The following is a 27,117-nucleotide window of genomic DNA, read 5'->3' on the forward strand; positions in this document are numbered from 1 at the left end:
GTAAAATGTGTGATAGAATGGCTGCAATTGCCCACAGATGAAGAGTCCAAGCCTTACTTTCATTTTGACGTTTTTTCTTTCACACAGAGAGTTTTTCATGTGCAGCAGCTGATAAAGACCCTGCTGGTTGCGCCCACTTTCTAAACGGTCGTGGCAACTGAACTTACGCGTCATATGTGGCAAAATTACACAGAAAAACATCTCCAATGGCTCCTCAATACGCTCCAAGTCTGCGCTCCCGTTTAGCACCTTTATTGCTTTTTCTACAGACAGGATTTATCATCATATTTGCCTTTTCCTGTGAACTCAGCAGATATGGTGCAGGAGATGGGAAAACCTTCAGCTGTTTTTACGCAGGTGAGTTCTTATTAATTTGGCTGGAGAACAAAGTTGAAACAGTTGGCATATAAAATTAGGCTCTTTGCTTTCATTTGAGCAGATAACATGTTCTTTAAATTAGATTTAGGATTAATATGGCACAAAAAAGCCAAATTGACATTTATACACTTATTGCAAAAAGTAAGTAAATTTGTGTTTGGTTGATTTACTCTTCCCTCTAGATATACTGTTTATACTGGATATACTGGAAAGGATGATAAGTCTTCTTTACAACAAGGAATAACTGTAAAGATGGTGCATCTGTGGAATTAGGAACACTACTAAATATATTAGTGGTGCCTCCAAAATGTGGCCTGGAAGCACAGTGTCAGACACAGATTTGGTGCAAAGACCTATCAGAATAAAAATTATAGAGCAAGTGGAGATGTCATGTATTCAGAATCGGTGACCTAACTCCTCAAGAATCACAATTCTCTCCCGCCAAAAAAAAAAAATCCAGGAGCAACAGAGAAGAATTGAGTGGACAGGATGAAATGCTGTGACGAGTCCAGACCTCAGTCACAGTGATGTAAGGAGAGAAACAATCAACACATATTTCCTTAGTTTTTGTGCTACATATACTAATATAGCTGCAGGTCTGGAGAAATATAGGCTGAAATAAAGCTGAAATGCATCAATCAAAGAGTTTTTGTTTTCCCTGCAGAGTTCCAGGATGTGAACGTGATGGTGATTCTGGGTTTTGGCTTCTTATGCAGCTTTCTCATGCGTTACGGGTTCAGTGGTTCTGGGTTCAACCTCCTTGTGGCTGTCATGGCAACACAATGGGCAATCATACTGAATGGTGTTGAGTCCTGGTATGACAGAGGAAAGATTATAATTGACCTGAGGAGGTAGGATATCACAATTCAAATCGAATCTGCCTGATATTACTAAAATTTATTTAAATTCTCTTATTTGATGAGACACATATTTTCACTGTACTCATTTTGAGGCACTTTTAAATTATGTGTGATGTAGCATCTTAGAGGCTGAGATGTGCACAGCTTCTGCCCTCATTTCCATTGGAACTGTATTGGGGAAGACAAACCCAGTCCACCTCATCCTGATCGCTCTGCTGGAGGTGTCAGGGTTTGTCTTGAATGAATGGGTCCTCCAGACTCTACTGAAAGTTAGTAACTGTCCTTTTGTTTTCATGCTGTGTTCTGTTTTGTTTTTCTTGTTGTTCACAGCATGTTGGTGACCATATCTCCTGTCTGCAGGTCCGACCTCATAACGGGATCATGCTGCTTCACATCTTTGGAGCCTTCTTTGGACTCATGTTGACCTGGATTCTATACCGTAAAGGCTCAGAGAAAGGATTTGAAAAAGACAAATTTGACAGAAAATCAGGATTGTTCTCCATGTTGGGTAAATCCTGGGACTATTTTCTAGCCTGTGGTTAGAGAGGTTTAAGATTTTAGATGCCTTCAGAGTATTTGAATCCAAAGCCTGTACTACCACTTATATGACTGTTAGGTATTGTCTTTGTTTTGCAGGTTCTCTGTTTTTATGGATGTTCTGGCCCAGCTTTAACGCCATTCTTGTGAACAGCCACACTCCTTTCAGGAAGGACTGGGCTGTATGTGGCACCTACCTGGCCCTGGCTTCTAGCGCTGTGACTGCAGCTGCAGTGTCTGTGCTCTCCAGTCCCTGGGGAAAACTCAACCTGGTATGATCCGACACTCGACGTGTTAACTATTACGCTGCATTATAAAGTCACAGTAAACTGGACTAAAACTGCTTTTGCTTTTGTCTTCCCTCGTTGACCAGATCCAAATGCAGTCAACTATCCTTGCTGGCGGTGTTGCTGTTGGGGTTTCCATGCCAGTAATTCAACTCCCTTGGGAAGCCATGGCTATTGGATTCACTGCTGCTATTATATCAACGCTTGGATACAAATATCTTAAGGTTTTAATCACCACATTGACTCATTACTTACATAATCTACATATTAGAGCTAATGTTATGTCTTATTGGCCAGATCCACATGCTGCTCGCCTTTGAGAGCCATGACACCTGTGCCATTTTGAGCACACATGGACTTCCTGGTCTGCTGGGGTGGCTAGCACACCTCGTCCTGCAGATTAAAGACTTTGATGATCACACATTGTAAGAACTGAACTTTGAATTTCCCCTCTGGGATGAATAAAGTATCTTTGATTTGATTTGATTTGAATACAGCCAACATATGAGAATCGCCGTCAGGTGTGACACCACGTCTAACTGGTGTTTATTTTGCAGGGCAATCCGTTTTGCTGTGTTTCACATTGGTACTCTCCTCATCACTATTACGATAAGTTTGACGATGGGAATTCTCACAGGTATGTTTCGCCTTTCGTAAACTGCTGTTGATGTTAGGGAAAAAGAAATTAAGCCAACAAAGATGCTTCATGGAAATGTTGACATTTCCTTAAAGGGTTTCTGCTTAAGTGGAACTTTTGGAGACCACCACAAAACAAGAAATGCTTCGATGATCAAGCTTTCTGGGAGGTATGCAATCAGTTTTATATATGTATCGCAAGATCTTCCCTTTTAAAGAAAAAATATCATCATAGAGGTAATAAATTGTTCTGTGTTTGTCTGCTGGACTTGTAAGTAGCTGACAATTAAACTTACAAACATATTTTTGTCTTTTGCAGTTTCCTCACAACGTAGTTCGCAAGTAAAAAGAAGAAGTACAAAGCACCATGGCGTTAATTCTCCTCTATGTACATAAAGTGGTGTAATTGTTTTGCTATTATGTAAAGTAGTAATTGGATATTTTTGTGTGAAGGAAATAAAAACAACACTAAAGTGTGTGGGGGGGAAAAACAGAACAGATGCATTTACTGCTCAGAATGTTTAATGCTGTTATTGTTGTCAGAAATATTTCAATGTTTTGGGTGTTACACAAGAAGAAAATGGGCCGGTGTTGCACTTAAATGTGAATTTCTGTTACATAAAAAACACCTGACTTTGGTGAAACCTTTGCTGACTTTAAATACAACAATCGGAATAACTGCAGAGTTTCAGAGCTGATAAAGCATTGATACATAAATTAAAAACCAACGGTCCCACATAGTTACATTCAATATAAGTGAACATTGCCATAAAACCTGTCCCTCGATGATTTCTTTAACCTTTAACCCAACTGTTCAAATTTAAGGATGTTATAGAAATTAATCTCAAATAGAAAAATAGTAGCCCAGTTCCCATTTTACACAAGTTGTAAAATATAATGACAACATGGTAACACAGTGAGTGCAAAGAAACACATGTAAAGATGTGCCACATCTGGAAATATTCAAACTTTTAACAAACCTATGTTGTGCTTAGTTATGGCTTTGCTATTCTATAGAAAATAACATAAATTAAAGAAGTGAAGCTAAAAGTAGTTCATATTTATAAAGTGAATAACTGCTCAAGCATGTTGCCTCATACAGTATAGAAAGCAGTGTATAACTGTGGACATAAAGACGTACTCAGTCCATTACTGCCAAAGATCTTCTGTGCGTCCAAACTTGAAGACCAAACCACTAAAAAAACAAACAAACAAACAAACAAAAGGATAATATGAGCACGGAGTTTCCATTTGTTAAACTGTAAATATAATAAAAGAAAGATACCAGAGAAGACTAGTAACTTACCCAAAGAAAATGAAAGCATTTTGGAAGAAAATGGCAATACCAGGGTACACAACTGCCTTTTCTGTAAAAGACAAATTATTTCAAGTTTACAAAACAACAAACTACTTTCCTGACACTTAAAACAACTTTTATTCTGTTCATTTTCTAAAAACATGCTTTTGTGTATCAAATGGTTTCTTCTGCAGCAACCATCCTCTAAACGTCAAGCTTAAAAGCTATAAGAATACACATAAATCAATGATTTTCAATCCTTTTTGAGCCAAGACTTTTTCCCCCCTGAAAAATCAAAAGTCACATCACAAACCAACTTTTTTTTTTTTTTTTTTAAATAAAAAGTCCATATCATTCATATCAAGTCCATCTCGTCAAAGCCTCTTGAACAGAAATCAGATAAACACAAGATAAAGGGATTTTATTATGTTTTACTGGTGCCTGTTTGGATGAACACAGAGCTGCTTTTTAGACCAATTAGGTGAAATTTGGTTATTTTTCAGGGCACACCTGATAAATCTCTCACGACACACTTGTGTGCCACGGCACAGTGGTGGAAAACACCGACATAAATAATGAGGATAAAGGGATTTTTGTTAGATTTGGTTCTCCACTGTGACAAGGCACCGACATGCCCAAAATCAGCTTCTTCCACCGTGAAAATGTCAAATTGGGACTTTTAATATCATGTGAATAATAACTTTTGTGCCATGGAAAATGAACGCAGATTCAAATATCAAATGTCTTCAATTAATTTCTTTTTACAATGATATGGCGACTCTGAAATGACCTTGGGAACCTGTTCGGGGTCTCGACACCCAGACTGGAAAAAGGCTTACACAGCAAAATGCCTTCAAATGTCACACCCTAAATGCTGCAATGAGCAGATAAAAGAAAACTTACTGGGCACTACGAATCCCCCAAAGAGAATCCACATGGAGGCAATGAGGGAGCCAAAAGACAGCATGAAACCGACGAAGAGCCACACTCGAGCGCCTGCAAGAAGAGATAAGGAAGGGTGGGTTATTGGGTGACATGACATAGTGCTTCTTTAATTGTCTGGACATTAGTCTGAAAATGCAGCATTAGATTACAGAGATGAGCAAATTAAATGTCAGAAGGCAAAAATGCTGCCAGAAAGAGAATGAATCCTTTTTCATCATACACACCTGTCTGTCCCATGCATCCTTCGCTGTAGCTGTCGCCTCTCACCTGGCCATTTGAAACAGCATTTATCCTGCATGAGCAAAGAAGCAGTGATAGTATTAAAAAAATCAACAACTACAGCAGAAAACATGAACCTAAGATTTGTTATTTGTGTTTTAAAGAACTTTTGAATAATTCACAAGTTAGAAAAATCTACGTTGTTGCAGGTGTGTCTGTTTAAAAAAAAAAAAAAAAAAAAAAAAGGTTTCTTACAATGCATCCCTGAAAAAATTACTACGAGGTGCCTTGGATTCAAAACTAAGTAAAGTTTAACACTCAGGGATGCGAGTTTCTTACTGCAAATTCCACCTTAAATACAGTCATTCTGTGTCAAACGGACATCATATCAATGTTTGTATGTACATACATAGTGGAAACAATGCTTCAGCTGTGCAAAGGTACAAAAGTGGAGGCAGACACAGTACTTGTTTATAGTGTTGACTTTTCTACTCAGAAAAAAACCCCTAAAAACAACTGGACATTAATTTCTGAACCTGATCAGACTCCTCCACGCATGCAACGGTCTCGCACACGCTTTTTAAAGGAGCACACATTTTTTATTTAGCACAAGGTTCAAAAACAATTTAAACAGAAATAAATTAATTAACTCATGTTATCATTAGTCAATCAGTGTTAACAGTGCACACATTTTTCACACAGTGAAGAAGAAAGTTTAGTAACTGTGATTGTTTTATCCTTTTTCTGTTTAAAAAGAAATGGAGGGAAGCCTGTGGTAAGAATTAAATGGCCCAACAAGTCTAAGTTTATGGGGCTATGCAGACTCATTTTGCTGGGTTGTTACCATGGGGATGACCATTTACAGGTTGGCCCTTGCATTGCAGCCTGTGGTACTGGATCTGGACCAACCCTGAGTCGTGACTATTCCAGTGGTCATGGGTGAGCTAGCACCTGGTGTGAAAGGATCCAAAGGATATAATTTTCTTACAGTTTGCCAACCCAGATGTTTATTATTTTATTATTATTATTGTTGTTGGTTAAAGAGACAGAAGATTACTTTAGAGTTTTGTGATGATACATGGGACTGGAGGTGTGTTCAGTATATGTGTGTGTGAATGATTATGTGTCTAATTGTTTTGCTTGTTGTTTTAATAAATGTAAAGCACTTTTTGCTGTTTCATGTATAAAGTGTGCTATACAAATAATTTTTTTTTTAAATTTGATAAAGATTAACTTAATTTAATAGTGTATGGCATGATATTTGTAAACCTCTTTTAAATATAGCACCTATGTAAACACTGAACTGTGTTTCAAAGATCACTCCTGCTTATTTTGCACACTGTAGATTTAAATACACTTGGAAATTGGTCACTGTTTTACTTGGTTTAAATTGAGAGTATATTTTGACTAAATCATGACCAAGAAAACCTAAACATGCATTGCCAAAACATTCACAGCCTAAATAGGAGTTTTTCAATCTCATAACGTGACACTTGGTTAAAGATTGAGCAAGAAGAAGGTCTGAACCCACATAATGAAGAAAAAAATGACAGCAAAAAATCCATTTTGTAGAGGCTTTCATTCACATGACAAGGTTTGGTTCAGCCATTAAAGAGATGGATTAGTTATCACATGACATGCAGTATTGAATTCTCACACATCAAAACCAAAACTGGTCAAAGAAACACACAAAATATAGTGTTAGTCATCAACAATGATGGCTACAGTTCTACAACACAACAAGAGACCCTTAATGAATAGAGACCAGGGTTACATCCCCCTCCACTTCACACATTTATCACATGACTGAAACTCTATACTGAGGTCATGTGCAGATACACCTTATCCATGACCACAAGCTAATCCACATGGCAAAGACTGCCTGTCACGGAAACTCTAGGCTTAAAAAAACTCAAACAACTGCATAATAACTACAATACAAGAATAAATATGTTGTACAAAAAAACATAAAAAGCCTTACATGAGAAAGGCCACCGTTGCTATGACTCCACATGTGTGATAAGCATGATGAAACTGCCCCTGATCAGGATATTTCACTGCTGCGTCAATAATGATCCACCAACCTGTGAAGAACTGCAACAAGATGTACAACTGTCAGCAGAGTTCATGTTGTTTTTCTTCTTATTGCTATTATCAGTGCACAGCACTTTGAGCAAACAAGGTTGTCATAAATGTTCTTTATAAATATACTTGAGCTTATTGACTTATGGAGCTTTGATGAGGTTGTGTAGTCATCAACAATCTGTACAATGAACATAGAAATTTAGAAGGAAATATCTGGGATGCCAATTTAAGTAGCTCACATTGCCCTTCTGGTACAAGTTGCTGGATCTAAAGTAGTAAATCAGTGTAAATACCAGGACTCCAGCAGCTATAGAGGCGATGGTGTTTCTCCTCTCTCCCCAGTCCACATTGCACTCGCAATCTCCGCAGCGGATTCCGTCCAGAAATCCTGACATGACTATGAAAAAGGGTGTCAAGTCCAACAGAACAGCAATACACCAGACATTACACAGAAATACACTGTCATCTCAATAAAAATAAGTGTGAAAAATATCTATGATCAGCAGTGCATGTGAATAATGTTGTCACTTAAGTGATCTAAGTAAAGCAGTGCATGTTTACTGCGCAGTCGCATTAAAGGATGATGCTAAAGCTTCTTGACTCGCCTCGCAAGTAAACAATACTTTAACTCAAAATGTACTTAGCAAATCAGCAGGTATTTACGTATAAGCGAAATCAAATCAGTCGATGTATTTTGTTTAAAGTAGAAGAAACTGACAGAGTAGTTAAGGGATAAAATATCGACGGGCTCTATTGTTCATCGCTTTGGAACTAGCAAACATTTCCTTCAAGGTTTCTTGTTACGAAGTAATCAAAAATATAGTACCTCAAAGAAGAAGCTGGGACAAATAATAAAATTCAAACAAACCAAATCGAAAAATTGTGTCTACAGTTATTTTCTAAGGGGTTATTACCTTTTTATTTTCGGTTTTGATGTTGATCTTTTAGTTAAACCCGACCTGGCTTCCTACAGAACTCGCTCTGCACATGCGCAGTACGCCAACACACCCGTTTGATGGGAGAACCTCAGAGGCGTGTTGGCTTTGTTGCCTTCACGTACTGTAGACAGAATGGGAATTTTGTGCTTTCAATAAAGTACCGTAAACTGCAAAGAAGTGCATGGCAGCAGTGATTTTAAAAGTAAATTTTAAAAGCGCTAAGGTACTAAACTTTAAATATAAATTTAATTCAATACTTACACTCCACTGGACTTCAGTAGAAATTCCAATATTGCAGTAATTTATGTTTTTGCTGTTATTACCCCATTCATCTTAACTTTTTTTTTTTTTTAAATGTCTTAATAAAGAATGTAATTTAAAGCTAACGGCTGGCAATAAATCAATCTGTATATGAAGTGTGTCTCAGTTCTTCCAAGTTACAATATTTAGAAGCTGCTTGCATAATTTAATTGTTTCAGGTCAAACTCAACTATCAAAGGACCTTATGTGTACTTCATAATATTTATGCTGTTATGCTGTTTAATAAGCTTTGGGAAGTAAACTTCTACGTGAATTACTTTAATCGTTGTACTACTTTTGCAATAAAATTGAAATACTCTGCATGAAAGGTAGTTTCATGCAGAGTATTTTATGAAAGGTAGTACTCTATGCTTTTTGATAAGCTTCAAGAGTACACAATAACCACAGGCAATCAGTTAGGTTATTTATACACACACACACACACACACACACACACACACACACACACATATATATATATATATATATATATATATATATATATATATATATATTATATATACTGACGTAAACTTCCTCTAAAAAATCATATTAAAGTATTCATGTATTTTCTGGATGCTTCTAAAGCTTTTGACAGTGTACTCATTGTAAATTGTTTACCAAAGCCCTTGTTCTTACCAAAACGGAAGAAAAAGGGCTTCCTTTTATATATGATAAGTATTTTATGATACCGGTATTCACATCAGTCTATGCAAGCTAAATGGGGTAAAAACTGTAAGAAATTTTTTTTAAAAGATAAAAAATGGGGTCAACAAAATAGCAATGGGGTTTGTCAAGGTGGCATATACATGTACTTTGTAATATGTACATGAATGATCTCTAGTAAATAAAATGAATGTAAAACTAAATGAGGAGATTTTGCTTTATTGATCATCTGATGTTTGCAGACGATTTGGTCATTCTGTCTGCCTACAGTGCTGGTCTGAAGCAACCGCTTGAAGTCTGGGAAAGTTTATGGTGTGCAGTATGACATCATATATAATTCTGAAAACAATGTTTTCATGATTATTAGAAACAAGGAGGACAAGAACGTTAAATTTCCTTCATTTTACTTATCAAACCAGGAGTTAAAAGAGGTGAGCAAATATGTAGGTCATGTAAGCAGAAATTTACAGAATGTGATGATGATGTCCATTGGCAGTGCTGTATACTGTATGCAGTGCACAAACATGCCAGCATGTAAATTTTATGCATACATATTATGTGAAAATAGCCTGTTTTAGTGCATGCTGCACTCTTATATTGCTAATTTATTGTGCAGTCATAGCAAGGCTTAAATAAAAATGCTTCAGATTGCATTTCATGAAACGTTCAGGGTACTGTTTTTACTTCTAAGATGGTGCAAGCCATATGCTTGTATCAAATATTGTTCCTACTTTTTTATGCTTTGAGGAATTTAAATCCATGTGTTGATTAATCGATTAAAAAAAATGTATAATGGTCTTGACTGAGCAAAAACACAGTGACAGAAGTGTCTGTCCCTACAGATTGTTATAAGCTTTTATAAAGATTTGTTTTATTATTTCTTACATTGACTGATATGTCTGAAATAAAATGAAAATGGATATTCTGCATGTTGTAATGGACTGGTGACCTGTCCAGCGTGTACCCTGCCTCTCGCCCATTGATTGCTGGGATAGATTCCAGCTTCCTCGAGACCCTTAATTGGAATAAGCGGTAAAAAAAAAATGAACTAAAGAATATTTCTCCATTTAAAACAAGCTTGCTATATAGTGTTTGATATACTTAACACATCCTTTAACATGTCAAACCTGCACTTTGCATTATGTATGTACTCAAGTTGCCATTTCAATATGCAATAGCCAGGGTATCTTGCTGTTTTGAAGCTTAAATGTTCAATCTCAAAAGGTCAGCTGTAAAATGCAGTGCAAATGGATCTTCAGTAATCATTTCAAATTACAAGTACTGATAGAAATAAAGTGTCTTTTTGTAGACATTCTTTAGCATTTATTTACCAAACTTTAGTGGACAGTAACCAAGGACAATCTGAGTAAAACTGCTATATCATAAAAAGCCACTTGAAAGGGATGAAAGACAAAAGAAGAGACTGATTTTATCTCCATCATTGTACACAGGTTTATTAGAAATTTAACCGTTTGTTATCTTTGGCAAAGAAGTAGAGATGAATGAATGTTTTAATCTGTGATTTTTTTTTATTTTTTATTTTTAAAGAAGTTAATAAAGGACTTTTCATTTTCTCAAAGTTTATGCTTTCATCTCAAATATCTTCCAGTCGTTGACATTTTTTTGTTGCAACGGAGTAAATTTTCTTTATGCCATTTGTCAGTACTGATGGAATATTTGTGGTTGACATATCAAGCAGAACTCACATGGATTCTGCAAGTCTGTAGCAGCCTGCCTTTTCAGCAAGCAAACTGTGAAGCGCTAAACTCAGAGTATACAAAGAATGCACTGAAAACTACAGCATCAATTAATCTCATTTATGATAATCAATAGACATATGGCTAAGTACATGTAAAAATTATACATGGGCTGGAATTTCAAAATTACTGGACCATATATTATGTTGGAATAACAATAAACTGTATGGACCTTGCTATTAATACATTTCAAAGTGTCATGCTTTCCAATATGAGGCAATAAACTCTGCAGACAGATGGACGAATGCAAGTTGACAGCCATCTTAAAAGACTCCAAGCAGCTGCAAAGCTACAGATATGGACAGAAAGATGACTCCAAAATAGCCAATGTATCCATAAGCCCCTTTCATCCTCTTGGCTGGATCTGGAATTAATCAAGACAAAATAAACCAAAGCAGAATTAAATGACAGGAATAACTGCAACTTAGCATGAGCAACACAAACTAAGGTAACAGTTAGGATTTTGATACACTATAGCATCGTGCATTAAGGTTTGCAGACTCGCAGAAGTACAAAACCTTTAATTTATGGCTTTTTACTTTGATAACTTTTCCCTCACATGATATCAAACATAAATAATAAAACAAAACTGGGTGTGGAGCAATAAAAATGTTCAAGCAAGCACTGAACTCTGACTTCTGTAAAAACCTCAGAGCAGACTTCACATGTATAGAGGAGAAATACAAGAAGTATTTTGCAGAAGTTGTGAGACATCTCTTACAAATAAAACTGAAATCTCATACAATATGACTGATTGTTTTACATGCAAGGGTAATTGAGGAGTCTAATTAACATTAACATTAATTTCAATGCAGAGTAAAATAAAAAGCTAAAGGACTTTATTCGTGGTATGAAAAGCTTAATTTGGTTTGCATTCTACATGAACAGGTTTATTTTAGGCGTTTCTCTATGAAGGTCTTGTGCATTCATAAGTTAGTCTTACCTCCTGTGTAGTAGCCCCAAGCATAGGAAAACCTGCTGGTCACCCAAATAGCTCCCAACACTGATGCAGATAACTGGTTATGAAAACACACAGCATGCATTAGAATCCACATTTTGTTGAAAGTGGGCTTACTCACGATGACACAGTCGTCGTCGTCGTCCCCCCTCCCCTCCTCCTCCTCCTAAACTTGTCTCTGCTATCTGGTGAATTCATGCCAAAGATCACGAGGAGTGGCTTCCCTGCCCCCAACCCTAAGACTACGAACTGAAAATATTTGTGGACCAATGATTCTGATTACTTACAGCGCTGCACAGACTACTACTATATATGTGTGCTTAAGTTTGGTAAACAAACAGACAAACACCTACCGGATAAACAAGAGCTGCAATGGTTTGGAAAACGAGCCACTGAGAATACACCTCCAGGGTGTTCTGGTGGGCTCTCTGGATGCAGTTGAACACTGGCTCCTTGTCGCTGTACATCGTAGGGTACTAGGAAAATAAATTAGAATTATGATCATATATTTTTTTAACGAAAATTATATGAGAGCATTCAAGATAAAAAAAAAAAAAAAATCAAATTATTTCCAACTAAAATTCAAATTTCCACTACCTTCACGTCGTATTTCTTCCTTGCGCCTCCAACCTTGACTGCTAAATAACCCAGCATAATCCAGCTGTAGAGGTAAATAAATATGGCATATCCGAAGTTGGACGGTAACATTGTAAGAGTATCCATCTTAGATCGATATAATGTTCGTCCAACACGCGCGTTTCAGGGTTTGCAGAGCCGGATAGTTTGCAACAGGCAGCAAACTGTTTTATAAGCCAAGATACAGGAAGCAGAAAGGTAAACAGCGCATGTTGCATAAAACATCGCGAGATTTCCTGTCATGCGCGAGATTACGAATAAAGGATAATGCCGCCAAAATGTCCAATTTTTAATTTAGGAATGATTAAATATACACGTTCATAAGGCAAGTTTATTTTTATATCACAATTCAACAACAGGGTGATTCAAAGTGCTTTACGCAGACATGAAAACATTAGAAAAAAAATAAAATAATAATAATAATAACAACAACAACAACAACAACAACAACAATAAGAATAAGAATAAGAATAAGAATAAGAATAATAAAGGACAATGCCACCAAAATGTCCAACTTTTAATCTAGGAATAATTAAATATACACCCTCACAAGGCAAGGCAAGTTTATTTTTATGTCACAATTCAACAACAGAGTGATTCGAAGTGCTTTATGTAGACATGAAAAAAATAGATAATAAATAATAATAATAATAAATTTCATCAAAACAGACTCAAGTCCATAAAAGAACACACAGAAGACAAAGAAGACACATACACATAAACTCATAAAAAATCATCACAATCAGCAAACATAAATACATTTCAACCAGTGCATCCTAAGTCTGGATAAGTACCGGGATCAACTCTCACAAGGACTTGAGAGAGCTACAATTATTAGGGGTGGGAAAATCAAATAGGAAAATCGGAAATCGGGATTTTTTTGCTTCACAATTTTAAAATAGATTTTTTTTTTTAACAAAAAGTCCTTTTTTTTCAAACAGACAAAATAATTCATAAGAAAATTTTTGTCATTTTTATTGTTTTCATTGATTTTACTTGTCTCCTAGGGCATTATTGCAGCAGAATGATGGTCTGGCTATTGTATTGTTTTTTCCTAATTGAAATCAAGAAAAACGACAATGTGTGCTCATTCCTGCAGTGACAAACATCTGACTTGCACTTTCACCTCCGGAAACTCTTAAGATTAATCTCATAGCATCATTATGTGCAACTTGTAACTTTTGCATGGTTGATTTTTCACAAGAGGACAACAAATAAGCTGTCTTAAAATGGAGTGCAAACTTTAAATTTCGTTGAACAAAAACCAAATTTATATGTGATGGTGTTTGCTTGTGCATATAATAATAATAATAATAATAATAATAATAATAATAAGCATCATTTAATTTTTTTTTTTTTTAAAAAAGGATTTAAAAAACTATTTAAAAAAACTATGATCATGTGAAAAAAAATTCAAGCCCAAAAGAAACAGTGCAGATTTGGACTTTTAAATAAAAAGTATTTAAATGCAGCAGAGAAAAGGTGGGCCTTTAACCTGGATCTAAATAAACTGAGTGTTTCAGCTGATCTGAGGCTTTCTGGGTGGTTGTTCAATATTTTGTTCAGTTTGAGGCATATAAGCTGAAGGCAGGTACTCCATTTCTGGTTCTGACACTGGGAGAACTGATAAAAAACCAGATCCATATGATCTGAGGGGTCTGGTGTGTTTATACTGGGTTAAATCGTCACTGATGTACTTTGGTCCCTAACCATTCAGAGCTTCATAAACCACTAGCACAACTTTAAAGTCTGTCCTCTGATAGACAGGCAGCCAGTGTAAAGACCTCCGAACTGGACTGATGTTGTCCACTTTCTCGGTCTTAGTGAGGATAACAGTTCTGAATGAGCTGCAGTTGTCTGATTGATTTTTTAGATAGGCCTGTAATGACACTGTCATCACTGACACAGGGCACAGATCCCACAGAATTACACAATCTGACTTTTATCATACAGGATAACAGATAATAATTATTGCCAGACAGTGTCTAAATCAACAATAAATACTTTCTTATGTAAATAATTTTCTTTTGACACTCAGCCCTGGGAGTCTCGTGAACTAAAAGCAAGTCTGATTAATACTAATGACTGAAACCTTTAAGAGTTTGAAAATATACTAAAAGTATTTATTGAGGGCTGCATTTATAGCATGTTTTAACGTCGTTATAGGGCTGAGCTGAACTGAAACTAACTGTGCTATGTTAATTACAGCGTTTTTATTTATTTATATATTATTTAAGAGGGACAGTAAACACGAATTAACATTACTGCAAATGTTTTAGTGTTAGCTGTAAATCTGATTTTCAACTGTTGTCGAAGGGCAAGGTGTAAACTGCCAACACAAATTCGTTATTTTAAATAGTAAAAATTAAGGGTACATATACCAGGGGAAGAAAACATGGGCGCATGCGCAAGTTGTTATGCAACTCAAAATCAGAGAAAATGTTATTACTATTAAAAATGACATGGTATTTACATGATTAAAACATCTCTTATTGTCATACGATCCTGGCACATTGTGGGAAACATACAGCATGCATAAGGAAACCTGCAGTTCGCTCATGACTTCCATTATAAATACGAATTTAGTACAAACAGACAAAAATGATCAAAAGCTTTGACTAAATTTACAAATACACCAAATTAACGTATCGGTTTAAAAAAAGACGAGTATGTTTTTTTTTTCAAACAAAACCATACTCAACTGCTTCTCTGCGTCTTTAAGGGCCGTTCTGACCGAATGTGTTCTTCTGAGCAAACACTAAAACTGAACGCCTTTCTTAATTAATCGTTACCCCTCAACTAACGTGAACTTATTACTTAAATACGAAGTTACATGATAATCATACGTAAAGAACACATGTGGGGAGATTTCAACATAAACTAGTTACCACAGAAAGAAGTTAATTGTTTTCGTTCTACCAACTCGAAGCACATGGTCAAAAGAGCAGGATCGTTGTGAACCGCCCAGGAATGGAAATTTCCAGAGGCTTCTTAAAAGCCGTTGCTGCCGCAGTCTAACGATTATTCCAGAGACGACGACGGAGAGGTCAACATCGCGGGAAAGACGCAATCTTTCTTCTCTAAATTATTGGTTTAAAAACCAACTATTTTCGCTAGTTCTTGGTTGTATTAGCAAATTATCGTCTTGTTATACATATATTTCGTAGGAGTTTTCCTTATTTGTTGTCGTATTTGTCTACATTTTCAGGAGTTTGACGCTGCGGTTGATCTGGTAAGCACAATTACCCAGCATTTTACCAATGTATAAATCTACACAAAAGGTTGTTTTTTTTGTTTTTTTTTGTAAAAGTTTGAGATTTTGTATGCGTGATTTATCTTACGTAATATTTCGTTTAATTTACAGACATAGATTCTATCATTATTTTAAAGAGGTTTTCTATGTGTTAGCTTCGCATTAGCAACATTGCTTTTGGTTACGTCACTAGAAATTTCTCGAACCAGCGGTTACGCAACGTTGCTTTGCTCTTGCAGCGCGGTTAGGGGGCGGCAGAGTGATGGTAGTTATGCAACGTCTCACCCCCACCCCTCCCTCTTTTTTCTTTTCTGTTGTTTTCTAATTGTATTTCTTTCTGATCAAACCATTTTTTTGTTTTAATTTTAGTCATTTGAACAATGGCCAAACGATCAGACTCGCACTCTGAGATGGCCATGGCTCGTCAGAGCGACGGTCTCAACGTGATCTTCGACCAGAAAAGTCCCAGCTCTGCGCGCTCTCGATCCCGATCGACCAGTAGCAGCGCCAGCAGCAGCCGATCCTCAGGCTATCGCAGGGGTCGTGGAGGCCGCAGCGGACGTCACAGATCTTCATCCTCTTCATCCTCCTACTCATCATCCAGCAGCACGTCCTCTTCTCGGTCCAGATCCCGCTCTCGCCCTCGTTGCCACAGACGATCCTCCCGCTGTGGCTGTGGTGATCATCGCAGATACACTCGGGGCCACCATCGCTCACCACCACGCCGCTTCAGGGCTCATTCTCGCTCCTACAGCCGATCTGTCTCGCGGGACAGGTACACCCGTCACAGCAGATATTACAGGTCTCGCTCCAGGTCCCGTTCTAGGTCTTCTGGCCGCTGGAGTAGGTACAGGAGACCCATGAGCTATCTCCGGTGCAGATTCTCCCGATCCCCTTCCAGAACTTCCAGGGGCAGGTCAAGATCCAGATCTCCTGGGCGCACTGTTAGTTTGAGTGTGCATGGTAAGTCAATGTTTTTTGTGGTTTTTAAAAAAAAATTAAACGTTAAGTCTCTGCATTCACCATTAAAGCAATTCATAAAACTCTTATCTGTATGTTCTTCAGAAAAGAGGCAACTCCTTGAAGCTGCTAAAGCCAACGCTATGAAGATCCTGGGGGTGGAGAAGTTGGAACTTCCTGAAAGTGTGAAGCCAATCTTGTCGGAGCAGAAGGATTCAAGGCGGTTGTCACCAGAGCCAATGTTTAGGGTGAGACATGGCTCTGAAAAGACAATGTCACAGGTGAGTGTCTTGAGAGTGTTACCTGTCAGAGGAACATGGGAACAAAGGAGATGAGGTGATCATTTTTAAGTTAACACTGAAGAGTAGTTTGTCACCTTTTGCATCAGATATAAACCCTGGTGGCATCGATGGACATGCCATCTTTTTTTCCTGATGCAAAGTGGATTATTTTTCCTCTAGTCTATTTAAATGCATAGTTCCTGAAATCCTTGATTTGTCAAAGCAAATTTATCAAAGTTGAAAGCAACTCTTCAGTTGTCTGTTTTTCCAGTTTGGTCTGTTCTGTTGAATTTCCTGTCTTGTGGTAACCCTTGGACCCTTGAGGGAATACACATGCTCTCTGTATTTATTCCTGTCTTCATAGATAACATGACAGTGGTCTCCTTCACTCATCGGCACCTGGGATTAAAGGGCTGTCATGTGACTTGGGTGACAACAAAATTTGTTTGCGTGAAAGGTTATCTAATGACTCTTGTAATGTCTTAATATGTAACAAGTTAGGGGTTAAGCAAATACAGATTTTCATACATAACCTTGCAGTACACATCCCATATGTTTGCTAAATTCACACATAGATACATTGATGCACAAACTTCAGACTGTTTATATAGACTACTGGAATTTTGACATTACAAATGTATGTATGCTTGCAGATGAAATGGGATATTGTTATTTAGCAGAGTTCTCCACTCGCTGATGGAGTGCAGGCGTGTGGACTGCGTTATAGTGACAATTCCTGTCAAGAGAACTAAAATCTGAAGAACTCCACTCCATATGCCAAAGATAAGTTGGTACAGACGAGGTGTGCTAAAGGGGCTGGGGAGCCTGTGTCGTCGGCATTCTACATCTGTAGACAGAGAAGACATTTTTTATTTTATTTTTTTTATTTTATTTTTATTTTTTTTAAATGTACTTCAGATGTTTAGAGATTTTACAGCTTTTGTTTTATTTTCAAGGTGTGTCCTTAAAGTATTTAACTGTTAGGGGGGAGGGCTGCATGAAGGCTGCAGTGTGAACCTGTCTTAATGCATTTAGAAATGTTTAGTATCAGTAATACTTGAAATCCATGTACATGGATCTATGAACTTCAAGTCAGTCGAAGTAATCTGTTTTTCCACTTATAATTGACTTCTTTTTGTCTTCTTGAATTAGGACACTGAGGAGGAGCCTGAGTCCAGCCCGAAGATGTCTCCAAGAGGAAGAATTGCTTTCAGTGTTAATGTAAGTCATTTACACCATTATCATATTAAATGCTTATAATTAACACTAAATTTCAGTGAAACTTAACATGCTTTCTTATCTCCTACCTAGAATTCTGTAGCCAAACCAACAGTGGCAGGTCCATCTTGTGCTAAGGTAACTCCCAGAGTGGACAGCTATGAAAGCAGGAAGCCCTATGGCCATTGGATTCCAATCGGTTCAGCCCAGTCCTCCAGTGCACGCAAACGCACATAAACCGTCACATCTGTGTGACAGTATATATGGACAGTGTAGATAATGTAAATATTTTGTACATATCATGATTCCATGGTCGTTTTCTTTCAGATGTTAAAAGATTTGGGAAGGAATGAAGAATTCTTCCAGGTGGGGTTATTTTTTTTCCCTTTTGTGTATCGTGTTTTATTTATTGTGTTTAATAAAGTGATTTCCCAATAAACTGATCTGTATTGGTTCTTCCTCCTCCAGGCTTCAGAGGAAGTCATTAAAAACCTGTTAACAGTAGTGAGTGCAATCTGAACCAAGTCTTCTGGTCAACTAAAGTTTATCCAACTTGAACAAAGATACTAAACTATAAATTTAAAATGCAAACAAAGGCGAGTCGGTGTCTCTCAGGGACAGGTTTGTTCATTACCACCATGTAATTTCTACTGTCGCCACATGTGAGTGTTTCCTCAGATATGATCAGTCTATCATGGCTGGAGTGTGCGAGTGGCAGAAAAGCAGTTTCTGTTTTCCTCAGATGCTTCAATAAAACCTTTGCTCCAATTAGTAAAATAAAGGTTGCCATGATGAATCAATCCATTAGTGAGCTACTGCTGGATGTGTTTTGTGTTGGAAGGGTTAAGTTAGTCATAACTACCCAAGTCAGTAAATCAGAACAGCTGCCCTGGCTCTGATAACTAAGTTAACCTGAAGTGTCTTTTTAGACTCCCTTTAGCTGAACCTCTTTTCTGGAACAGGCCCAAGATTATCATGACTACCAGTACACACATCTGTCAAACACAAACACGATAATTTCTCACTGTTCTGGCTGCTTTGCAACTAACCCTGAAGCTTTTGTGACTTTAATACTTTAATATCTTGACATCTTCAAATTACAATTGAATTATTGCTGGAAGGTAACCAATAAAGTGAAAATATAAATCATTCAGATGAATGTTTGAATCCGTAATAAGTTAAATCTCTGTTGGAGCGCCTGACTACCAGACTGTCGGTCTCCTTCTGTAACCTGACCTGAAACTGTAATTACTCAGATGGAAGATTGTGTGAGGCAACTCTTAAGTCTCTCACTTGTGCTTAAGTTACATTTAATTGATGCAAATAAAAAGCACAAAAGTATCTGCTTTAACTGCTTATAAACAAAAAAATTCAGGGTTTTGTTAGTCTAAAATTGAATCATTGGCACTTGTATGCAGTTAACGTGTTTGAAGTTTTTAACCAGCAATACTTTAGTATTTGAGTCAGACGTGCCAGACTAGGATTAAATCTATGGTGTTATTCAGTTTATATCCCCAGGTTAGTCTGACACTCAAAGTACCCGAACATATAATACACTCCTTCAGACTCGTGTCAGATATCAAAGGCCTCTGAAAACCATAAACATTCATCATGGTATCTCATAAATTTACCCTGCAGGGTTCACCGAGATCAAACCACCTAAATAAAATCATGCAATATGTTTTATATGATGGTGAGAAAATCCAGAATCTTCTGTCCTGCAGAGGGTGCAGTGCCACTGCTTTATGCGATTACAAAGGAAAGGCTTGCATGGGAACCTGTTTGCGCGTCTCTGCTGCAGTCACAAGGCTTTCCTGCTAATGTCACAGCCCCAGGCAAGTTAGTACCGAGATGGAGGTGATAAATAAATTGAATTACTCCAGTGATGATCTTTATCACCGTGTGCACCTACACTAAAACATTCTTTTGGCTGACATCCTCTGCTGATCATGCCCAGAGGTTTGATGTTAGTTAATGGTAGTACATTCTCAGGCTCAAAATGTCTTCATCATGAGACCACACACAGTAAACTTCAAGAAAAAAAAAACAAGGAATATGCAGGATAGCTGGATAATTGGAAGCGATTTATTGAGAAATAAGGATAGGAATAACAGTTTTAACTTTTACCACAATACTAAAGAACATTAAACATGTCATATCTTAGAGATATTTGCTCAAAATAACCACAGCATGATATAAAACACTGCATGTTTTGTAATGGAGCAACAAAATAATTATGCACCTACGAAGCAGTGAACCACTGAGTGGATGAGACCGACTAGACAGCGGTCCCTCTCTCCAAATTCTGTTTGATTTCCGCTGTGTATTTGCCGTAGAAACGCTCCGCCTTCTTGTTGAACTTGGCATTCCTCTCATTAATGTAGTCGATGTCTGCGTCGTCGTTGTACGCCCTGCGTCGGCTGTACTTGGCCCGCTTCTCAATCCTGACAATGACAAATGAAAACAACTCATGAAGGATTTCATAAACCAGTACAGCCACTGTGCACATCATATCCAATAACAATAATTGGCTACAGGCAATAATTTGGTGGTATGTTTTTAAATTTGGCAAGGAGAGTGAGTGGCAATGGAAACCCTAACACACATGTGCTCAGAGGAAAATACAGTCAAATTGCAGGCTATTACTCTTTATGTACCGTGTCTTCAAAGCATTGTTGCACATCATACCCTGGCAACTGAATCCTTGTCTAATATATAAATATATAGAGATGTATATGATCACTTATAAAGATAAATATGTCATTGCTTTGTGCCTGTGAGTGTATGGGCATAAGTATATGTGTATACATGTATATATGCAGATGTGTATGTGTACATGTCTATATTTTACTTTTTTTGCATTTAGTTATTTCTTTTCCATAAAAAAACCCAAAAAAAACCTGTCTATTTAAGGGATAATTTAAACACCTGGAAGGAAGAAAATATTATAATTGTAAAGGGGGGCAGGAATACATAAGCATTGCTTCATCCTGCTCCTTTTTGGACTCTATAATAATTGCTACTTTTTTAAACCTGTTGATTAAATTGTGGTATTTTGTCTGAAATATCTATCTATCTATCTATCACCCTACAGTTGCATCTGTAACACAGGCCCGAGACTGTCTCAAATATAGAATTGCTCAGTAATTAAAGATTAGAGATTTCCGTATTAAAAAACGAATCACTCAGAAGTGGGTTAAATAGTAGACTGGGATAGGAAGGTTCTTTATGTTCAGATTGAGGCCAGACCAAATTAACCGAGGTCGCTGAAAGATAGCCCTTGTCTTTTTGTAATCTCTGCTCAGTGGGACTTACTGTTTCTCAACATCCTCCACCATGCGGTCTATGCCCTCCTTTGTGGGAACATGGGTGCCGTGTATTAGGCTGTTGGACGTGGGGTAGAAATCTTCACCACTGTGGAACACCAGCAAAAGAATTAGAAATACATAACTTAAGATAATCACCATTTTAACATACTTAAAGTGCCTTCTCTATTCCACCATTGTGATTATGGTCATCCCAATTAGAGAAGATGATGTGGCTTTGGGGCACATTGTGATGGTGCATCTTTTGCGCTTCTGCATGTGGCAGCTTTTAAAGAGTGAAAAAAAAAAAAACCTCAAAACCCTCTGGGCACTAAATTCTTGACCTTAGCATGGTTGCTCTATGCATTTATGGCTTTAAATCTTTAAATTATTTCTGGATTATGCAAGTACGTCAATACAAAACCAGAGAATAATTAGGATCTGTGAGCGAACATGTAAGAAAAGGCTTTCTGAACACGTGAGGTATGATCTGGGATGATAACAGCAAGTTAATGGTTGCAATTTATTTTACTTGACTTGAAATTTCACAGTTGATAGCTTTAAAAGCCAGAATGTCCTTATGGATCATGTTTACGGGCCCGTTTGGAGAACTCCAAAAGCTTTTACAATGCCAGAAGACATTTCTTTTTATTTTGAGAAGTAGAAAGAAGCTAAACTCACCTTTCCTCTCTTAGCTTCTCGTAGCTTTCCAAGTCTGGTCGTATTTGCTTTGTGAGTCTCTGGTACTGTCGGAATTGGGCCTCAGCATAACCTGTTTCATCATTGTGTGTTTGAAACAGAGGGGGGAGAAGTGGGAATAATAATTAGTGGAACAAACAGCAAGCAGACACGAGGCTCAGCAACACAACCTGCGGCTGGTTACGGAGGGCTGAAGCGGCAGCTCTCCTCCCGTCCTCTCTTGAAGCCCCTCTGGTGATCATTTTCTCTTTAATTCAGGGGAGGGTTTGGTGCAACAGATGGCAACCATATTCAGTAGACACAGCACGCCTTTTATCAGCAGATTCAATTAGGAGCCGTATAAACGACTGGCATCAACACTCTTACGTGGAGAAAGTATTGATCTTTATTCTGCTGCCACACAGGACTGAGGCAGTTTTCTCCCTACTACCAAATGTTCTCTGTGCAACAAACAAAACAGGAAACTTCTCAATCACATCACAGTAAAAAGAAAAAAACTCAAAAGTACTCCATTTTCTCAACAGTAAACTGTATTAAATTACTATTTATTTACTAAATGAACAGACTGAGGGTCTGTGGTGTGACAGAAGTGCCAAAAATAAAACCGTTTGATCTAAACACAGTTTGCTTGAAGGTTATTTCCTCATTCGACTATAAACTCTTACAAAAGGATTCCAAAGTGGCTACAATCATTAATTGACGTCCACATCAGTGAATTAAACAATGTTTAGTAACGATGTTAGATGTGAAAAATCTTTCACTGACAAAGAAATGTTGAATCAGATTAGATCGCTATCAGCTGAAGCTAAATGAGACTGCCGTCTGTAGTCTGCACTTCAAACTGAAGTGACTCACAGTGAATAATTGTTAAATTGAACATGTGGCTGGTGACTTGTATGATAAAAAGATGGCATCCTTGGGGTTCGTCTCACTGACAAGTGAGTTGCTAAGATTGAGTTCATGCTGGGTTTTTGTGACGTAACCATTTATGACTGGATAAAACATTTATGTGTGTCTGATGTATGCAGACTTCTACCTTTCAAGCCTGATGAAAGCTGGTGTGAAAACTTAAATGGTTTTACTGTATGTTTCTATAGGACTTAGGTTAGAATATGTTTTGTGTGTTGTGAACTTAAAAAAACTTGCCAAGTTTCAGAAAACACTCCGTGGGATATTTTTCCTGTCTTTTCTGTTCTTTCAACATCACAGAAAATTTCCCCTGATCAAACCACAAACTTTGACAAAACTGTCCAAGAAACTGAACTCCATTCAGACACGGAGCTGCTGAGACAAAAATGAGGCAAAAGGAAAAAAAAAAGGAGGAAAAAAAAACCAAAGGATTTATGAGGCTGAGACCAGAGAAACTCTGAAGCGAGACAGTCTGACAAACATAAGATCCAGGATAATATGGCTGAGTAAGATCATTGCACAAACCAAAAAAAACCCCAGAAAAGATCAAACCATTTGTTCAGACGCAGGAGACTAAATTAATTAAAGGCAAGAATATCTACTTGTTAAAGCAATGGCATGCTTTCATGGTTTAATTGATCATAATTACATTTTAAAAAAAAAAATCTAGCAAACCTTTTTGTCAGGGTAAAGAAAAAATACTATGGTATCCCAAGGCTGAACTGGTTTTTTTTCTTCTCTTTTTTCTTTTGTTTAAATGCCTCATATGCATTTCCGTAAAAAGATCAAAACTTTCACAAATATAAAGTTGTGAGTTAAAATAATCTACATGCTTTCAATGTAGATATAAATATCTTAACCTTGCAGTTTTTCAGCAGGACCTGAACTAATGAGTCAAAGTCCCCTAAAAAAAAAAGCAGTGAAATCTCCCCTTGTGTAAATCACAAGCCAACTTCAGTCACAAGCCAATGTCAGTCTGATGTCTCTGAACGTTTCTTCATCCATGCCGTGTTTAAAAGCTAAATGGCCTGATTTTTATCCTATTGAAATGACAGCATGTTATTTCTGACTGTACATGGTCACAATTCTTACCATCATGATGGACAAACACACTGATGTGAACACACACACACACACACACACACACACACAAGTGAGCACACTAGCTTGTCCTCTATCCGATCAACAAAACTGTCATACTGCAACTTATGTTTACAGCTACTCTTCAGCGTCGCTGCTGTATCAGATGTGCCATCTAACATTGGTCTGGGTTGCACCTGGATCTCTCAATCAAACCAAAAGGCCCAAATGAATTTCTGATTGGTTTGTAAGGTGTTTAATTAATTCAGAGAAAAGCTGCATTCCTCTCACACTATTGGCAAAAGAACTCAACATGAACCCACAAACTCGCATATTAAAATGATATTATAATGTCTCCTTTTTGTCACAAAAACTCTGCATACCAGAGATCTGGCACATCTCTGGACTGCTTTTAAACTCTGCTTTTAAACTAAAGAGTTAAACGCAACAAATAAATAGTTCTACGAGGAAAAGAAACCGTTAAAACAACCCTATATAGTCGGAACAGTCTGTCAATGCATGTAGTTCAGACATGTGCTGTGCTAACAGTAATAGATAAATGTAACAGGTAGATAAACGTGCTTCGTTTGATAAGACTGTTGTCATGATTTGTTAGAGAAATTAAGTAGCTGGGTGCTCGTTCAGACATGCCAACATATTCAGTTGCCAAAGACTCATTAAAACCAGCTTATACTCGCATGGCGTCTGCCTCAGGTCTGTTACGCCGTGACAGCCAAAGGCTCTGCGTAGGTCCGCCGAGGCTCAACACGCACCTCTTTGGACCTGACGTGCACCCCAGCTACGCAAATGCAAGTACTTCCTTGTTACTGGTCAAAGTGTGACGTACTTCAGGATGTTTGGGTCTTGTTGCTGAAAGTCTATGGCTGAATGAATGCTACTAGTCACCAGTTGTTTTAAAACTGGATTTACTTGCCAGAACTGAAATGTACCATCAAAAAAACTTCACTTTGTGGAGTTTACCAGCTGATACCAGCTCTATCGAAATCTGCTTGAGTAAAAACACGTACTCCTTCTGCATTAGCTATGTGGTCCTGATGCAGATGCTGAGAGAGTATAAACCAGCTTTTAGTTTAACATCCTAATAAAAAAAACCCCAAAACAAAACAAACCCACTGGTTTTGGTGGAGCCACAAACCTGCAAATCCTGTGTCGGGATTCTTCTTCTTTTTCTTCCTTTCCCATCGATCTGCATCATCAGCAGTGATTTCCAGCAGTTTCACTCTGTTATAGTCCTCACCGCGGGAGGCACATTCCTAAAATGCACATTTTTCATTTAACACAAATGCAGGAATACACAGATTATGTAGGAACTTTTTGCCAAAGATGTTTAGATTATGGTCCATCACACTCCTTCAGACATATCAGTGTGACACTGAGTAATCAGTCTAATTTTGGCATAAAAATAAAAAAAATTCCTGTACAAGAAATGCAGTAAGACGGCAGTTGATGCAATTACTATAAATTAAAGCGACCCAATTTCTAAGATTCAGTCACCTACTTAGATAATTTACTTTCCCACACTTAACACTATTAAAATTATTAAATATATTTGTATTATAATTACTATTAAAATGTCATATAGCAAATATCAATTGATATAGTATCATTTTTTAAAATAACTTAAAAAAAAAATTTAAAAAAAAAGAAAAAAAAAAGAATCCATTCAGATATTGATGAAATAAAGTAAACTTCCATTTCCAAGTAGCAGCTGAATGCCACTGTTCAAAAATGTCATCAGTGATTTTCTTCATTATTACAGAATCACCAAAAACATGTTCTGTGAGGATCCAGTGAACTAAACATTAGAGCATCTGGCTGATCAACCCTGAGTCCTGTATGTTTTACATTTTTATTCCAAAGACAGAGTTTATTGCCACAAAGGCAGACTTAAAATCTTAAATACCTTTTTCTTTTCATTTTCAGCAATCTCCCACTCCAATCTGGACTTTTTAGCCTCCCAATTAGCAGGTAGTTTCAGTCTCTTGTCCTCTTCCACAACCTCCTGATGATTTAATTTACGTGCTTCATTCTACAAAGAAATTGAACACAACAGTGGTAACAAGCTAGCATAAGTCTAAAATGTTCGAAACAGCATGAATGGATTAGAAACCACCATTTGTTGAATCAGAAAGGAAACACCTCCGGTAATGTACTGATGGAGTAAAACAAGTGTTTGACGATTATAAAGAAAAGACTGACCCGTTTGAAATGTAGCTCTCGAAACTTACGAAGTCTCTCTTCTCTCTTCTGGGCACCCAAACTTTCAGATGGTTCCTCTTCAGTCGTAGCACTCTCCTAAAAAAAATAAAAAAATAAAATAAAATCGTGATAGTTTAAGGGAAAATAGGCATGGAAATGTGATGTTTTATGGCCAAATGTGTTAAACTTCGGCCAGGAGGTATTTTAAAAAACCCGACAGACGTGACGTTTGTTGGCAAACATGCTAACAGGTGTTAGCTTAACGTAATAACACTCGTTAAAAACAAGGGGAAAACTACGACCAAAAATTCTGACAGAAAAAAATAGCCTTACTGTAAATAAGTGTATCAAATAAATGATTATCTATTGTGTGAATGTCCTGTTCAATTCAGGTAAAACAACAACAACAAAAAAAAAAACCAACCTCGCTACGGGTCGCCATTTTTGTTCTGTAAGTTGAGGATGAAGACCGGAAGTACGTAATTTATACCGGATGTTGTTAAACGTGTCAACATGAGGACAAAAAAAGCAATAAAACCCCCTCCCCAAATATCTATCTATCCATCTATCTATCTGTATATGTATATATATGTATATATATATATATATATATATATATATATATATATATATATATATATATATATATATATATATATATATATATATGCTTATGACACTTTTCTTCAGTGT

General features: G+C 37.2%; 5 protein-coding genes across 6 annotated transcripts; 2 read left to right on the plus strand and 3 right to left on the minus strand.

Moving 5' to 3' along the window:
- Positions 1-206: 206 nt before the first annotated feature.
- rhd (Rh blood group, D antigen) lies at positions 207-3,044 on the plus strand (the record flags this gene model as incomplete). The annotated part of the gene is made up of 10 exons (XM_079261547.1): positions 207-357; positions 1,043-1,229; positions 1,357-1,507; positions 1,599-1,746; positions 1,875-2,047; positions 2,149-2,286; positions 2,360-2,487; positions 2,620-2,699; positions 2,795-2,895; positions 3,018-3,044. 10 exons carry the CDS (start codon positions 207-209, stop codon positions 3,042-3,044), a joined length of 1,284 nt encoding a protein of 427 aa, XP_079117673.1.
- A 164-nt stretch (positions 3,045-3,208) lies between these two features.
- tmem50a (transmembrane protein 50A) lies at positions 3,209-8,232 on the minus strand. Its single transcript, XM_079262498.1, has 7 exons — positions 8,159-8,232; positions 7,538-7,641; positions 7,141-7,253; positions 5,165-5,232; positions 4,899-4,991; positions 4,005-4,065; positions 3,209-3,893 (listed from the first exon to the last, which is right to left on the minus strand). The coding sequence occupies exons 2-7, from the start codon at positions 7,637-7,639 to the stop codon at positions 3,848-3,850; spliced, it is 483 nt and encodes a 160-aa protein (XP_079118624.1). The 5' UTR covers positions 7,640-7,641; positions 8,159-8,232; the 3' UTR covers positions 3,209-3,847.
- Positions 8,233-10,600: 2,368 nt separating this feature from the next.
- Positions 10,601-12,679, minus strand: mgst3b (microsomal glutathione S-transferase 3b). Its single transcript, XM_079262459.1, has 4 exons — positions 12,461-12,679; positions 12,217-12,339; positions 11,849-11,921; positions 10,601-11,269 (listed from the first exon to the last, which is right to left on the minus strand). Exons 1-4 carry the CDS (start codon positions 12,584-12,586, stop codon positions 11,169-11,171), a joined length of 423 nt encoding a protein of 140 aa, XP_079118585.1. The 5' UTR covers positions 12,587-12,679; the 3' UTR covers positions 10,601-11,168.
- A 2,855-nt stretch (positions 12,680-15,534) lies between these two features.
- Positions 15,535-18,644, plus strand: rsrp1 (arginine/serine-rich protein 1). 2 transcript variants are annotated; one of them, XM_079262628.1, is made up of 5 exons: positions 15,535-15,731; positions 16,122-16,715; positions 16,818-16,993; positions 18,146-18,214; positions 18,305-18,644. In XM_079262628.1, exons 2-5 carry the CDS (start codon positions 16,133-16,135, stop codon positions 18,446-18,448), a joined length of 972 nt encoding a protein of 323 aa, XP_079118754.1. In that variant the 5' UTR covers positions 15,535-15,731; positions 16,122-16,132; the 3' UTR covers positions 18,449-18,644. The 2 variants fall into 2 exon arrangements, 1 of the variants encoding a protein (XP_079118754.1); XR_013771789.1 differs by lacking the exon at positions 18,305-18,644 and having other exon boundaries at positions 16,818-17,450; positions 17,647-18,183.
- Positions 18,645-20,274: 1,630 nt separating this feature from the next.
- Positions 20,275-26,887, minus strand: syf2 (SYF2 pre-mRNA-splicing factor). The gene is made up of 7 exons (XM_079262505.1): positions 26,849-26,887; positions 26,425-26,520; positions 26,129-26,254; positions 25,361-25,478; positions 22,198-22,288; positions 21,527-21,625; positions 20,275-20,655 (listed from the first exon to the last, which is right to left on the minus strand). Exons 1-7 carry the CDS (start codon positions 26,864-26,866, stop codon positions 20,490-20,492), a joined length of 714 nt encoding a protein of 237 aa, XP_079118631.1. The 5' UTR covers positions 26,867-26,887; the 3' UTR covers positions 20,275-20,489.
- Positions 26,888-27,117: the final 230 nt, after the last annotated feature.

Source organism: Telmatherina bonti (genome assembly GCF_933228915.1).
Source record: "Telmatherina bonti genome assembly, chromosome: 22".
NCBI lineage: Eukaryota > Metazoa > Chordata > Actinopteri > Atheriniformes > Telmatherinidae > Telmatherina > Telmatherina bonti.

What these genes read in the sequence shown, in the direction of transcription:
- syf2 (XM_079262505.1), bottom strand. An exon ending in GAGAGCTACATTTCAAACGG is followed by an intron (nt 26,255 to 26,424) that starts GTCAGTCTTTTC and finishes ATTTCTTTGTAG; the next exon opens with AATGAAGCACGTAAATTAAA. An exon ending in TCCCGACACAGGATTTGCAG is followed by an intron (nt 22,289 to 25,360) that starts GTTTGTGGCTCC and finishes ATGATGAAACAG; the next exon opens with GTTATGCTGAGGCCCAATTC.
- mgst3b (XM_079262459.1), bottom strand. Translation starts at nt 12,586, where the DNA reads ATGGATACTCTTACAATGTTACCGTCCAACTTCGGATATGCCATATTT. An exon ending in GGAAGAAATACGACGTGAAG is followed by an intron (nt 12,340 to 12,460) that starts GTAGTGGAAATT and finishes TTATTTTCCTAG; the next exon opens with TACCCTACGATGTACAGCGA. An exon ending in TTGCAGCTCTTGTTTATCCG is followed by an intron (nt 11,922 to 12,216) that starts GTAGGTGTTTGT and finishes TTTCATAACCAG; the next exon opens with TTATCTGCATCAGTGTTGGG.
- tmem50a (XM_079262498.1), bottom strand. Translation starts at nt 7,639, where the DNA reads ATGTCAGGATTTCTGGACGGAATCCGCTGCGGAGATTGCGAGTGCAAT. An exon ending in CTATAGCTGCTGGAGTCCTG is followed by an intron (nt 7,254 to 7,537) that starts GTATTTACACTG and finishes ATCTTGTTGCAG; the next exon opens with TTCTTCACAGGTTGGTGGAT. An exon ending in AGGATGCATGGGACAGACAG is followed by an intron (nt 4,992 to 5,164) that starts GTGTGTATGATG and finishes CTCTTCTTGCAG; the next exon opens with GCGCTCGAGTGTGGCTCTTC.
- rsrp1 (XM_079262628.1), top strand. Translation starts at nt 16,133, where the DNA reads ATGGCCAAACGATCAGACTCGCACTCTGAGATGGCCATGGCTCGTCAG. An exon ending in TGTTAGTTTGAGTGTGCATG is followed by an intron (nt 16,716 to 16,817) that starts GTAAGTCAATGT and finishes TATGTTCTTCAG; the next exon opens with AAAAGAGGCAACTCCTTGAA. An exon ending in GAATTGCTTTCAGTGTTAAT is followed by an intron (nt 18,215 to 18,304) that starts GTAAGTCATTTA and finishes TCTCCTACCTAG; the next exon opens with AATTCTGTAGCCAAACCAAC.